General features: G+C 32.3%; 1 protein-coding gene and 1 long non-coding RNA gene across 2 annotated transcripts; both read right to left on the bottom strand.

Moving 5' to 3' along the window:
* Positions 1-4377: 4377 nt before the first annotated feature.
* LOC146942131 (uncharacterized) lies at positions 4378-4896 on the bottom strand. The gene is made up of 2 exons (XR_015033547.1): positions 4761-4896; positions 4378-4683 (listed from the first exon to the last, which is right to left on the bottom strand). It is a non-coding gene; the product is annotated as an uncharacterized LOC146942131 (long non-coding RNA).
* A 112-nt stretch (positions 4897-5008) lies between these two features.
* Positions 5009-6261, bottom strand: LOC146942130 (cyclin-A3-2-like). The gene is made up of 5 exons (XM_085758033.1): positions 6054-6261; positions 5735-5967; positions 5567-5642; positions 5258-5476; positions 5009-5162 (listed from the first exon to the last, which is right to left on the bottom strand). Exons 1-4 carry the CDS (start codon positions 6114-6116, stop codon positions 5330-5332), a joined length of 519 nt encoding a protein of 172 aa, XP_085614159.1. The 5' UTR covers positions 6117-6261; the 3' UTR covers positions 5009-5162; positions 5258-5329.
* Between the last annotated feature and the right edge of the window lie 9148 nt (positions 6262-15409).

The raw sequence follows: 15409 nt of genomic DNA, 5'->3' as shown, positions 1-15409 counted from the left end.
TGTATTACTACTTGATGGGATGAGATGAGATGTGATGGGATGATGAAATCGTGCAAATGAGCTTGCTATTTATAGGAGAGGTAAGACTTGGTTCCTTACATGCAACAAGCCACTTGTCTTTCATGCAAACTCCAAGTGTGCAACTTGCCACTTGCATCTTGCAACATGTCAATGCATGCAACCATCCACTTTGCCACCATGCATTTTATGATATATGCAACTTGTCTTACATGCACCATGGACACGTGTTTTGCTACAAAAGTGGATTTACCAATCACAATATTGGGCTTGGATCATCATTTGGACCAATCCCATTCATAGTCTTGGGCTTGGATCATAACTTGAGCCTATATCATTCACATAAAATAATTGTAGGTTAAAAAAAAAATCATTTGATACATGTGTAAAATGTCATTTGTTATGCTTTCTTATGTTTAAACACACTCAAAAACACAAGGTAATTAAGATGTTTGTCATCTTTAAAACATTTATTATGGGATGATGCAGTGGCAGCAACAACAACTTATACTCTTAATAGGAGTCCAACCATGAGATGATGGTATTACTATATATTACACCTAAAGAAGCATGTGAGGTCTATAAACCTACTGTGAAACACTTGAGAATTTTTGGCTCGCTGTGTTTATATACAAGCCCCTGAGCAAACCAGAATGAAGCTTGATGATAGATATTATGGTAATGGCCGGTAGGATATCATGCGACTAGAATGAACAATATTCAGTAAATGAACTAAGAAGGTCAAATAGAGAAACGCAATTACTTCAAAGGTTTAATGACTTTGTGGTATTCTCTGATTCTGCCATAAATGAAGAAGGTTACTTATTGTAGCTTTTTTTAATGGATGAAACATAACCAGTAGCATTTGACCAAGCACTTGAAAGTACCCAGAAGAAGCAATGGAATATGAATTGAGTTCAATTCAAAAGAACAATATATGTTAGTTAGAAAATCTGCCTAATAAGAAGGCGGCTTTTGAAGTAAAATGGATGTTCAAAACCAAAATGAAAACAAATGGCCAAGTTGCAAAGTATAAAGCTTGCTTTCAAAAGTTTTTTTTTTTTGGAAAAGCTAGGCCTAGATATTAATGAAATTATGCTCCAGTTACAAGAATTAAGATAATAAGATTGGTAGCTTCTTTGGCAAGTAAGAAATGGTGGAATTAAGTTAGTTAGATATTGAATCAGATTTCCTTAATGGTCCATTGGAGGAAGATTTGTTTGTAAAACAACCTTCAGGTTTTGAAAAGAAAGGAATGGAGAACAAAGTCAGAAGTTGAATAAAGCCTTGATGGCTTGAAACAAGCTCTGATAGTTTGGAATAAGTTGAGTTTGTAAGAGCTTTACACAGAGGTAACTTGCAGCTGAAGAAAGGTTTAGGTTTAATCTCAAAAAATTTAGCTTAGTGAATTTCAAGTGATTATGTTTAGCGAATTTTCTTTCCTTCAAAAGAAATGTTTAGCGAATTTTCCAACTGTCGAGCCTTTCCACGTGTTGCTTTTCTTGGACCACAAGATACCATATGTCACCCAGGAAGTGGGGGTGATATGCAACACCACATGTCACATTTCTACTTGTTTTTTATGCGTGGATGTCGTCAAGTATTGTCTCGCTAGGCGAGTAGGATTCTAGCTCTTTAGGTATACAGAGATTTATCTGTCATAATTTAACATTCCTTGCTCTCCTCATTCAATGTGTTAGGCAAAAATATCGCCAACAAGGAGTTTTGTAACTAATACAGTTTTCATTCCCATATGTCTCGAATACATATAAATAAAGATATATGGTGGGATCCATCATATGTGGGAACTTTAGTGCACCGGGCTGCCATATATATATGTGTATATATATATATATATATATATATATATATATATATATATATATATATATATATCTATGGGAGCCTCTAATATGGACCTCTTTTTTAAGGGTCCAACCATGGTCCTCACAAATTGACCGGCAATAGTGGGTACAAATCACTTTCTGTTTCCCCACTCATTTCATATTGTACACCCTCCTCCTCCTTTTTATTGGGGAGTTTTTGCAATCAGAAAACAATGAATGATTCAATTCTCAACAAATTCATAATCCTCATTCTCATTCATCATTCTTACAATTTCAAATTACTCATTACTTCTACAATTTCAATTCGACATTCTTGCTACAATTAAATTCAAATTCAATTTGTCATCCAAAATGATGGTTCCCAATCCTCATTCTCTTTAAGAATAAATGGAACCCTCTGAAGTAGAGATTCCATTGCAAAGCTACCATTTAAAATAGACCATAAACATGAAACGTCTTGTTTTCAATCTGTGTTTGAGAAATAGAAGCACAAACGCCTTCACGCTCACTGTCAACATCTTCAAGATAATCGACTTTGTAGCAAATCTAGAACCGAGTTCGTAGACCAGAATAAAACAAAATCAATGGCTTGTTTTCTCTGGTTAGAAGACACGTCCTTGGGAGTTATGCAGAGAAAATGTCATAAACAGGTGGTTCCGGAATCGGAGTGGGTAAAGTGACCGGAGGATATGGCGGTGACATTGAAGGCCGCGACTGACCAAGGGTTCAAAACCTGCTAATTTTTTTAATCTAGATATCTTAAACCATCTCTCTGGTTTTTAACGAAGAAATCAATGAAAGAAAGGAGGAAACTGTTTTTAACAACAGGGGAGGAGAGAGTGTACAACGTGAAATGAAGAAATGGAGGGCAAAAATGGAAAAGTGATAGTAACATGTAAATTGGAAACGAAGTGTACTCACTATTGCCGGTCAATTTGTGAGGATCATGGGTGGACCCTTAAAAAAGAGGTCCATATTAGGGGCTCCCTATATCTATATGTATATATACATATGTATATATATGTATATATGTATATATACATATGTATATATATGTATATATGTATATATACATATGTATATATATGTATATATATGTATATATGTATATATACATATATACATATGTATATATGTATATATATACATATATATATGTATATGTATATATGTATATATGTAGATATGTACATATATACATATATATATGTATATATGTATATGTATATATGTACATATATATATATATATATATATATATATGTATATATATATACATATATATATATATATATATATATATATATATATATATATACATATTATTATCATATGTTAAATAGTACAGACAGAAAACTGAAATGGACAAGTTGGTGAAACCATTCTCATATAGGATATCAGATTAATCATATGCTTGTGTTCCTAACCAAATCTACTAACTCAAGTATCTAGCCAACAAATTTTAGACGCTTAGATGAAAAGTACCCTTCAAGATTGTTGTTAAGACTTAAGATTGTTATGATTCTGAACTATGTGAATGCTTATGACCCCTCTCGTCTCATGCACTTTTTATTGGCACTGTTACATTCATCTGTCCGAAATAAATTCACATCAAATTATTTATCACTCTTTTTTCTGCAATCAGGGATCAACGGTCACTTACTACTGTTGTTGATACGGGAGCACCAACTTCAACCCTTCTGGACACTGCAGACATCGATCGTGATTGTCAAACTAGTCCCAGGGGGATGGTGCAGACTGCAGAGGCTGACATTAATAGTAAAGTAATTGCTCAGTTTGGACAAGCTATAGACACCAATATATCCTCTTGGGAGTACTTCCATCATTAAGTTACTTACTTGAATATATTCCTAGTAAAGGTAACGATAGTTTTATTATAATTGAAATTAATTTGATATTGTACATTAGTTGAAAATATAATTACTGAAGATCGTCATGAAATTAACAGTTCTAACCCCAGTGTAGTTTGCAACCAATGTTATGAAACGAGTCTTGTACATTGATGATTGAACTATTCGGAAAGAGTGGAGCATTGTAAGTTGCAGACACAAGAGAAGGACAACTACTTGAACATTATTTTTCTCAATTTTCCCGTCAAATATCTTAATAACTAATCACGGACTCACGGTTGACTTCAAACATGAAATATGGTCTTTGTGTACATGTTTTCTGGGAAACTATAGAAAGTTTGAAATGCTGCTGAAATAAAATGCTGTAGATGTGTTGGTATTAATGTTTATGACCTTAAGCTATCATATCACCAGGGAACTCTATTCAAAGTTGTCCATGCTATATCTCATCATATATATCTTGAAGCTATCATATCACCAAATCAGACCCTAAAAGATCTATCTGGAGTGTTTAAATTGATAAAAGCAGCTAGCAAGTAGCTCACTAAACTGCTTAGAGCAGGTTGACAATGAAAAATATTTACTATTTACAATATTTACAATTTAATGGATGAAACACACTAATGTCATGGCAATGAAAGTCAGCACAAAAGCACACCATATTCTAGTTATTTATAAAGTGAAAATTTACAACTTAAACTGCAACTTGAAGTATGGTTATTGCCATTTCAATACCTAACCAGGCAAAAGAAAAACAGTATAGATGCCTTGACCATAACTTACTACCACAAAATTGAAATTCAGCATTGAAACTTGTCAGTTAAGTCATATACCAGCCCATGTAGCATGCTTCTTGTGCAAAATCATGGAACCACATCCAACTCCCTCACTTCAAACAGATAACTTGGCAAACGAGGAGGCGAAGACAGGTCTGCCACATATTGGAACTGTTACATATCAAAAGATATCATGTCATTAAACTTGCCATAATAAAGCCTTAGGAATGGTATAAAAAAATATTCACCTCGTGCCGCTTGTATTTCGTTCGAATAGCTTTAAACGACGCTCCCTTTTCGGATGTATGCAAATCATGTAAGACGAGAACACATTCTCTCAACTCAACTGGTTTATACTCAGAGTATTCTTGCAGGGCTGTTGTCTGCCACAGAAAAAATAAAACCTTCATGAATAAATGCTTTGAAACATATATGTCAATTCAGCAATACTAATACTTTACATAAAAGGCAAGTTATTAACTATTTAATCAAATACTTGCCCATGGAAGAGATTTAGGCCAAAAAATGATTCTAGCGAGAAATACAACAGACGCCGCCACCAAAGAAGGCAAGAAGCTCAAACAATCATAATCCAATAAACTTAGCTCAGCAAGATAAGTAGTCAAGAACTCAAACTGCAAATATGAATCCTGAAGAAACACAAACCAAATAAACAACAATTAGAACACTTAACAACGCTTTTGAAATGTCAAAAACAGATAAATAATGAAAAAATCAAGCTCACATCGTTTTTCGCACAGGCAATTTCGTTAAACTTCCTGCATCAGTAACTAGACATAATTAGTCTGTTGTACTCTCAATATTCTTCACATAAATGACATTTCCAAAAACAGAATAACCAACAAACAGATTTGGCACTTTCTTGCCTTAGAAAAGTCATAACAGTAGGGTTGCTCAGATCAAAATCTAGGGTCTTGAGTATTTTATTTTCCATCTCTTGAACCTAGATTAACATGTACACAGTCACAGAACAAAATTAAATCTTTAAATTCAACTACAACACAATTTCCACAAACAAAGTATCAGAATTTACCTCTTCCTTGTTGTATTTATCACGTGTAGTAAAGCATAAATCTTGCACGTGGGGTGGGGTAATATCTTCATACTTCCTTTATAATTCAAAAGAAAAATCAATCACATTAATGTTCAAGAAAATAAAGAAAAGGTATATTGAATACTCAAGGTGGTGAAAAAGGCTTACGATGCAATGTAAAAGGATGAAACACCCAACAATTCAAGGTTGATCCTTCTGATAGGGTGAGAAGATAAGAATATATCTATGTATGATACAGCAAGATGAAGTGTATCATTATGAAGCTTGTATTCTTCAGCAACTCCTACTAACCAATCCACCAAATTTCCTCTCATTTCTGGAGTAATGTCTCTCTGAAGTATCTCCATGTAATCCTTCATTGGTCTTCTCTTTTCCTCCAACTAAGAAAAACAAAATAAAATCTTAAAAAAAAGAAGAGGGAATTGAGGGAGAAGATAGTTGTAGAATTGTAGAACAAATGTGTTACCTCCATTGATCGAAGATACGTGTACATTACGTTTTCTTCCCTCTTTGCAGCGGGAGTCTTCATCTTCTTGCTGTTCTTAATGTTCTTGCAGAGAGAGAGAGAGAGAGAGAGAGAGAGAGAGAGAGAACGAAGAATGTTTATATAAATAGCACACTTGTGCCTCTTATGTTTTTGAATTTGAAGTTTGAAGCGGGTGAATTTTTTGTTTCTATTTAACTATCTTTTAGTATTTTAAGGGTACTACTATTTGTTAAATATACCATTTGTCAATTACTTTTATCTTTTTCAATAAAACTAATTAATGTTATCTATTTGGAAATCTAAAGTTTGTTTTTTTTAAACAAAAATTGTTTTTTTCTCTAAACAAAGTTTGTTTCTTGTTATCTTTAAAAAAAAAATTGTTACAAACAATGATTCCAAGAAGAGTTAAAATTATATAAATAAGATGAGTAGCAATTGTTAAAAAATTTAAGTGCAAAGTAAAATAACAAATTTGAGATAAAAACAAAAAAAAAAACTCCATGAATATTCAAAAGGAAGGAAAAGTGGAAGACTCGTTGGAACTGCTGATGAGAGGTGAAGAGGGAGCAATAATTGAAGACTTATTTGACAAGATACAAAACAAGAACAAGAACAAGATGACAATGAAGAATAAGAAGTTTCATCAATATAATTTTTATATTAGTACGTGTTAGCCAAAATTATTTGATTTTTCAACTTTAAATCTATCTTATAAACAAAACAAAATAACCTTTGTCAAGTAAGTCCACCTCATATGGTAAAAGGTTATCGAGACATTAGATATTGAAGTATGGATACCTTTAAGATTAGGTGTGTCGCAGTGTTCATCACGTGTATGATACTTGTACGATACATGTCGAAAATCTTAGACAAGTGTCCACAAAAAAATAATTTGCTTCGACACTCTTGAATCGATGTCGAACACCCATATGACACTCTACGACAAATGTCAGATAAACAAAGATAAGAATTCAAAATAATTTTGTTTTTCTTCTCTTTGCTTCGGTATATCTTATACTCATCTTGAACACATCTCTGACACATCTACAAGGGTTAAAGATATGTTGAAACAATGTTGTCAATGAGGAATTAAAGACATTTAATTTATAACATTTTTAGCTTCTTCAATAGTAGGTGCATAAATAAGATCAAATACTATATTATCTTTTTTAAAATTATTTTAATGAAATAAATTGCTAAATTTATATGCGCATTTATATAATTTGATTCACAATTTAGATCTTTTATAAATAATATTAATACTTTATTCAATTATAATAACTAAATTGATATATATGTAGCGGTGTTGGTGTCATATAATTTTTATATTACCAGTGTCGTATGTTCGTATCGAAGATAAATACAAAGGAATAGATAAATGAGAGGAAGGGGGAGGAGATGAATAGAAAGAGAAATTACAAAAGGGTAAAGGTTGAAATTTTGAAAAGAGTTGAAAAATATTTTTGTCAAACAAGGATATAAGTGAAAGTTGATGGAGTGTAACTAGAATAAATCAAACATTTTTCCTCTGCATGTGTAAAATTGTTTATTGCTAGATTTTTTCATCCAAAATCTAACTCACAAACAAGCCTAAAATTAGCATAAAAAACACCTGGCAATTAGCTCACTAAGTTGCTTAGAGCAGGCTGATTAATTAGCTGAAAAATATTTACAATTTAATGGACGAAACACACTAATGTAATGGCATTGAAGGATGTGCTCCTCCTTGAGGTCTCAGGTTCGATTCTCTCTGATGTCAATTTGGGTGGGCTAATTTAACTTCTTCAAAAAAAAAAAAGGCATTGAAGGCCGGCACCCATTTACTAAAAAAAATGGCATTGAAGGTGAGCACAAAGACACATCATCCTAATTGTTTCTAAAGTGTTTCTAAAGTGAAATGACGTAAGTAATTTCTAAAGTGTTTCTAAAGTGAAAATTTACAAGTTAAATTGCAGCTTGATGTAAGGCTACTGCAATTTCATTACCTAATTTTGCACCCAAAAAAAAAAAGAGTGTAGATGCCTTGACCAAAACTTAATAGCTAATTAAGTTGACTTCCATTCACCATATAACCTCCACAAAATTGAAATTACTTCAAACTTAAGTCATATACCAGCTCTGTAGCATGCTTCTTGTGCAAAATCATTGAACCACTTCAAAAAGTTACTAGTTTCATCCAACTCTGTCACTCTACTTCAAACAGATAACTTGGTAAATGAGGAGGTGATGGCAAGTTAGCCACATTCAAAATTACAATATAAAGATGCAATCTAATTAAACTTGCCATAATAATTTAATAAAGTCTAATGAATATGTGTTGAAAAAATAATCACCTTGTCCCGATTGTATTTCTTTCGAGAAACTCGAAATGACCCTTTCCTTCTAGCCATATACAAATCATGTAAGATGAAAACACATTCTTTCAACTCAATAGGTTTATACCCAGAGTATTCTTGCAAGGCTGAAATCTGCCACAAACAAAAAAATGAACTTCATAAACGCATTGAATCATATATGTCAATCTGATAATACTAATACTTTTACATAAAAGGTAGGTTTACAATTTCATCAAATACTTGCCCATGGATAAGTTTCAGGCCAAACAATGAATCTAGCAAGACATATAACAGACGCTGCCGCTAAAGAAGACAGGAACCTCAAACAATCATAATCCAATAAACTTAGCTCAGCAAGATAGTCACTTAAGAACTCAAACTTCAAATCTACAGCCAGCTGGAAGAAAGGAAAAACAAAAACAAATAAACAACTGTCAGAACCGACACTTAACAACGCTTTGGAAGTGTCCGAAAAATAGATAATGATAAATCAAACTCACATTTTTTTGCCTCACAAGCAAACTCTTTAAATTCGCTGCATCACAGTAACTACTCGTAATTAGTCTATTGTCCTTTCAAATATGTTTACAAAATTGACATATGCAACAAGAATAACAAAAAAAAATTGGCACTCTTGCCTTAGAAAAGTCTTGATAGTGGGGTTGCCCATGTCATAATTTAGGGTCTTGCGTATGTCAATTTCCATCTTTAAAACCTGCATCGACAGCAATAAACAAGACAGGCAAAGTAAGGGGCATTGTCAGAGTCGGATAACAAATTTAAATGGGTAAATAGTTTTTTTTTTTTGTTCATCATCTGGTTCCCAACAAAAGGAGACCATGGTAATCTGGAGTTCGACCATGAGATAAGTATAGTCTGACGAAGAATTATTCTATGAGTAAATGGTCGTTTTGATCATGTTAGGTACCATCGTTATAGTCAATGAACATATTTGAAGTACAAACCGACTAGAGAGTGACTAGTTATGGACCAAACTGACTAACAAATGACACAATTTATAACCAAATTAATTAATGAGAGTAATATTTTTACCTAACAGTTGAAGCTTGGTCCTTTTGATATGGTGAAGAGATAGAAACCTATCTATGTATGAAACAGCAAGATGAATTGAAGGGTATCATTACGAAGCTTATATTTTTCTACAACTTCTACCAAGCAGTCCACCAATTTTCCCCTCGTTCTTGGAGTAATGTCTTTCTGAAGTATCTTCATGTAATCCATCATTGGTTTTCTTATTTTCTTTATCTAAGAAAAACAAGTAGAATCTCCATCAAAATAAATAAATAAGATACAATTTTGAAACAGTGTGTACTTTACCCAAAATCTCCATTGAGCGAATATACTTGTAGAACACGGAAACAACTGGACAATCAAAGTTTTCATGGGTGCTTGATACCGCACCGATGATCTTCTCCCGTGTTGGTTTTTCTGGTTTTTCATTTTTTAGGGTTTTTGGTTGCCCTAACACGACACGTTTCGCAGCTAGGGTTTTCAAACCAAAATAAACAAACAAAAAGTCGATTTGAACAGTTTGATTTTTTTGGCAAAGAAAATATTTTCGTCTTGAGAAAACATTTGGAAAGTTTTACCTAGGTAAGGGTAATCCATAGAACCAAGATGAGGGAATAATCCTCACCCCGATCATGGCGACGTTCATTGTAACATGGATATTCTTATGTCATATTGGTCGTTCGAGAATTAGGAGGGGAGGAGAGGGGAGGAATTTTAACGGAGGGGAGGGAGGGGAGGGGAGATATTTTAATTAAAAGTGTGTTTGGTTCACAAGGGGAGGAGAGGGATTTTAAAATTATTTTACTGTTTTACCCTTAAACTTAATTAAATAAGGATAATAAAGTAACGAAACAATAACGATGTAATCGATAACAACATGATGTAGACGATGGAATAATGGATTAGTAATAGGGTTGTTACAAGGAGTAATAAAAGTTGTTACAAGAAAAAATTGTGAATAATATGGAATAAAAGGTGTTACAAGATAATATAACCTATAGCCTAATAATAGTAAAAGTTGTTTCAAGCATAATATAGCATAATAATAATAAATGTTGTTACATGGATAATATTGAGATTTTAAATGAATATAAGGATAATTTTGACAGTGCAATAAAATTTGATCCTCTCCCCTCCCCTCCCCTCCCCTCCCCTTCTAAAAATTGAACCAAACACTTTAAATTAAAAATCTGCCCTCCCCTCCCCTCCAAAACTCTCGAACCAAACGGAAAATAAGTATTTCAGACTTATAACTCAAGGTTCCCATTGACTCAAAATGTCAGGTACAAGTAGAAAACTATGTATACACTTCTACGAACTTCTCAATTAATACACATTTTTATATATTTTTTACACTTTTCTATAATTAATTAGCAACTTTAGATTTTGTGATAGATATTATGATCCACTACCAAAAAAAATACTTCTAGACAGGCACGGATCTAATGCGGGGGAAATGGGGTCAACTGACCCCACTTGCCTCCACTTGCTTATTGTATTTTTAACTTAAAATTTGATATTTATGCAATTTGACCCCACTTACATAATATTATTCGTATAGTTCATTCATAACATTATAAAAAATTACAAAACGAATAATTTTTTTAACAAAAATAACGCTTATTTTTAAGAATAATAACGCTTATTTTTATGAAATCTTTAACCAATTCTCTTGAAGCATATCGTTTTTTTTTTTGAAAGATTAGACCATATCGTTAATAAGGCCATAAAACTACTATTATATTCTAAATTATTCTTATGTTTGTTGAAAAAGGCTATGTGATTGACGTTGGTGGTTGAAAAAATAATTAATTAAGGTTATATTTTTTTATACTCTGCTAAAAATAGAAAAATATCTTAAAAAAATCAACATTTTAGAGCAATTATAAATATAACCTATTTAATTTTTGCACGCTTACGCGTTTATATAGTTTTATATAAATTTTTATGATATAAATTTGACCCCACTTATTAAAATTTCTGGATCCAATACTGCTTCTAGATGATTATAGATTTCAAAGTACTAATAACATTGTCCCCCTTAATTTGAAATTTTCATCTTCACATGGGCCATATGCTCTCTCATTGTTTACAAAGTTGTCTTCCGTGTTAAAATGTTATCATAATGTCTTTTAACGACATAGTCTAATGTTAGCTCAATATAAACCTCTTCTATAAACCTCTTCTTCGGAATAAAATTTTGGAATGTTGGCTTCACAATAGTTGATAAATTTTTTACTTCGTTCGAGCTGCTATAGAAATTGTCAAGGGATTTCTATCACGCGGCTGCACAAACTTCTTCATAGACACACCTTTGTACCAATCTCACACAAATTATGCTTATTAGTTGTGTTTTTCTCTCCCTGCTATTAGTTAGTGTGAGTTTTGTCGATTGACACTCTTTGAAACGAAAGAAAGAAAAAAAACTATACTTTTTAACCGGTTGATCTAGCAGACGATGTAGTGTCTATTTAATTGTTTTTTAAATTGTTTCAATCATCATCTTTTTACTTCAATGTTTACATCATTTTTTGGTGTTAGCTAGTGTAAAGGATTAAATTTCATCTCTTTGAGTGTGTTTGGATGAGGTCATTGTGAAATTTTGAAGAATTTAGAATTTTAGGCAATGTAATTGATTCATTTAAATTGTTTCCATTTCTAAATATTTTTGTTTCGATTGAGTAATAAAAAATTTCATTGTAATCGTTTTTGAACAACTTTTATAAATTTTTAAAAATCTGAAAATTGAAATTATGGGTCAACTTGTAAATTTCGAAATTTTTTAGGGTCAATTTATAAGTTTTGGAAAAAATAGGGGTTAATTTGTAATTTTTGGAAATTTATTGGGGTCGTTTTAAAATTTTGGAAAAAGTGAGGACCAAAATGTAAAATTTGAAAAATTATAAGAATGAAAAATTTGAAATTCTTAGCTTTTAGGTGTCATTTCAAATTCTTTAAATTTAACTTGAACAAAATATTTCATAAATTTCTATTATTTTAAAAATTCTTCAAATTATCATCCAAAACAACGGAATTCACCTAAAAGTATTTGAATTTCCTCAAAACATTACATTACGTCAAAACATTCCTTCATCCAAACATGTTCTTAAACTATGAAACCGTGTTCATTTTGTGCTTCTCATTCTCGCATAAGTATTCTTCCTCCTTCTCCTTCTCCTCCTTCTTCTAAATAAATAAATTCTCAATCTCAAACCCATAAAATCATAATCCCAAACTTAGGAAATCACAATCACGAACGAAAAATCTAAAACTATGATCAACGCAATCACAAACGAACAACCCATAAAATCATAATCACAGACATGTCAAACGCCTAAATCCATCATCAACTGAAGCAAACGAAAAACTAAAACCATTTCACTTCGTCTAACAAACTCAAACCCATAAAACCTTTTTCATCGTCAACTCAAACCCATACCACAATCCTTGTCATCATAATTGGAAGAATTTGGATTGAGATCTAGGGTTTTTAATTGGGGAAATCAGTGATGACTTCACATATGGATTTGAGGCTTGCTTTTTACTAAATTTGAACAACAATTGCAACTGGAACAACAACAATCTAGAAATATACACTTTCTTCACTACCTCTTTCATTTTTTTTACGTAGGCCTAAAAAGTTTTTCTTAGCGTCAAAGTGCCCGTTAAGATGCTTTTATTGACAAGGAATAATGAAATGGTAAAAAATAATATCAACCATGGGTAAATTTGGAAGTAAAATGTCACATCAAAACGTATTTTGTTTTATATAAGGTCAAAATAAGTTTTTTTTTAGTTTCCGGTATTTTTCCTATTGTTGTAGACTCCTTCTATTGTTGTGGATTATTCATATTTTAATTGGATCTAACCAATTTCTTAATTGATAATTTAAATAATATAATAAAAATGATAGAATGGTTTAAAAGAAGGATGTAAGTGAAAGAAAAAAGAGTAAATGCCCAAATTCGTCCTTGAATTTGCAAGGAACAGACAAATTATTCCCCCAATTTTTTGAAATATCAAATTAGCCCTTGAATTTAACAGACGTCCATCAAATTCATCCATTCGTTAGTGAGGTTGATGTGTCGTCCTGCATGCTGTGTTGTGATGTCCACGTGTCATCCAGTCAGCCACGTGTATAAGGACCAATTTGATGGAAATGTTACAAATTTCAGTTTTAACTTTGCGCTTTTAATTTTTTCTATTTTTCCTCTTTTACCCCTCTTTTAAGGATCGATTTGATAGTAACTGTAATAATTTAGGGACTCATTTTATTGAAAATTTAGAAATCTAGGGACTCATTTGATCGATTTTATTGCAGGGAGTGAGTACAAGGAGGTATGGAATGAGAGGGCCGGTTATTTCAACTGAGAAGTCTGCGTATACACCAGTGAGGGGTCCTGCTCCACCACATCCAACTGCTCCTTGAGTTATTTGAATGACATATCCAAGTTACGGGCCATCCGGTTCTACTTGACCCTGATTTATGGAGTTTATCCCAACCTCAGGATTTCCAAAGAAGTGATGCTTGATGCCTAATTAAATTATGCTTTTGGAAAATGTAATATTTGGACTTGTTTAAATTATGCCCCCTAGTTAATGCGCCATGGTTGGGTTTCTTTTTGCCTATGTAATATTCCTGCACTTGTAGTGTAATGACTGATTTACGACTTATTTGATGGAATGTATGACATATGACTTGTTAATGCCTCATAGTTGGGATGCTCTTTGCCTATGTAATGTTCTTGCACTTGTAGTGCAATGACTGAATTACGACTTATTTGATGGTATAATCAATGATCAAATTGTGTCTCTTTATATTTTTACTTTATTCTGCACATATATGGACTAAGGATCACATTGACATCTGTTTAAACTTTAAATAATTCAAGGACTTATTTGATGGTATTTTTATATAATGTAGTGATCGATTTGATACTTAGGCAAATAATTTAAGGACTAATTTGATTGAAATATTTCGACATAAATGTTTCATTCATCTTCAACCACTTTTCATTAAAAAAATACGCATACCTAGTACAATATAGTAACATGTTAAACAACTCAAACAAACAAATTATGAGCATCAAATACTTGATCAACCCAAGCTCGCTTCCTACACAATCAACTTTGTCTATCAACCTTGCCCTCAAAACCTCTTCATTGCCACTTTCCTTGGGTCGGCTATTATAGTTGTTCTTTCCCATAGGCCCACCATCCATCGTTTCTGAACACCAGAGCTTGAATAATTTTTGGGGATTTTTGGATTTCGAATTCAATAAAAAAAATTAGGTTTTGAAGTTTTTTGTATTGGGGAAGAACATTGTCATCAATTAATGGAAGAAATTTTGGGGATTTTGAACTCTAGGTGACAAATTATAAAATTAGGGTTCCAATTTTATAGATTTAGGGAAGAAAGAGATGTTGGTTAACGGTTAATTTTCTGCAAAAGTAAGTTTGAATTTTCTGTAAATCAATCAATTTGGTCCTTGGAAATTTTGTCATTTTCGACCAAATTAGTCCATGTTTGCGTGACATCTGACATGACAAGCCTTGTGAGAGGTTAACGGTACACATCACCTCGGTTAACAGGCAAACTTAACGGAGGGACTGATTTGATTGACATTTGGTAAATTCAAGGATGAAATAGACATTTTAAAAAATATGAGGACAAATTTGACTGGTCTTTGCAAATTCAAAGACAAACTTGGATATTTACTTAAAGAAAAAATCTCAGCCCAAAAAAGTGCATCTCCTTTACATCTCAGCCCAAAAAAGTGCATCTCCTTTACATATTGGTATAGATAATTTGACATTTTTACTAAAAGTTTTCTAAGAAAACGTTACTCTTTTATATGTTGGTTAGGCTCACAGAACCTCTTTACACACCTAACCGTGAGTGAACTGAGATTAATCGTCTTATAAGTGTTAATTAAGTAAATGATTATATAAATATCAAGAATTTTA

The sequence above is a fragment of the Medicago sativa genome, chromosome 3 (genome assembly GCF_051527215.1).
Source record: "Medicago sativa cultivar Bolivia chromosome 3, Bolivia_mono, whole genome shotgun sequence".
In the NCBI taxonomy this organism is placed as follows: Eukaryota; Viridiplantae; Streptophyta; class Magnoliopsida; order Fabales; family Fabaceae; genus Medicago; species Medicago sativa.
This window is presented reverse-complemented; position numbering and strand designations above follow the sequence as displayed.

What these genes read in the sequence shown, in the direction of transcription:
- LOC146942130 (XM_085758033.1), bottom strand. Translation starts at nt 6,116, where the DNA reads ATGAAGACTCCCGCTGCAAAGAGGGAAGAAAACGTAATGTACACGTAT. An exon ending in TCATCCTTTTACATTGCATC is followed by an intron (nt 5,643 to 5,734) that starts GTAAGCCTTTTT and finishes TGAATTATAAAG; the next exon opens with GAAGTATGAAGATATTACCC. An exon ending in ATAAATACAACAAGGAAGAG is followed by an intron (nt 5,477 to 5,566) that starts GTAAATTCTGAT and finishes ATGTTAATCTAG; the next exon opens with GTTCAAGAGATGGAAAATAA.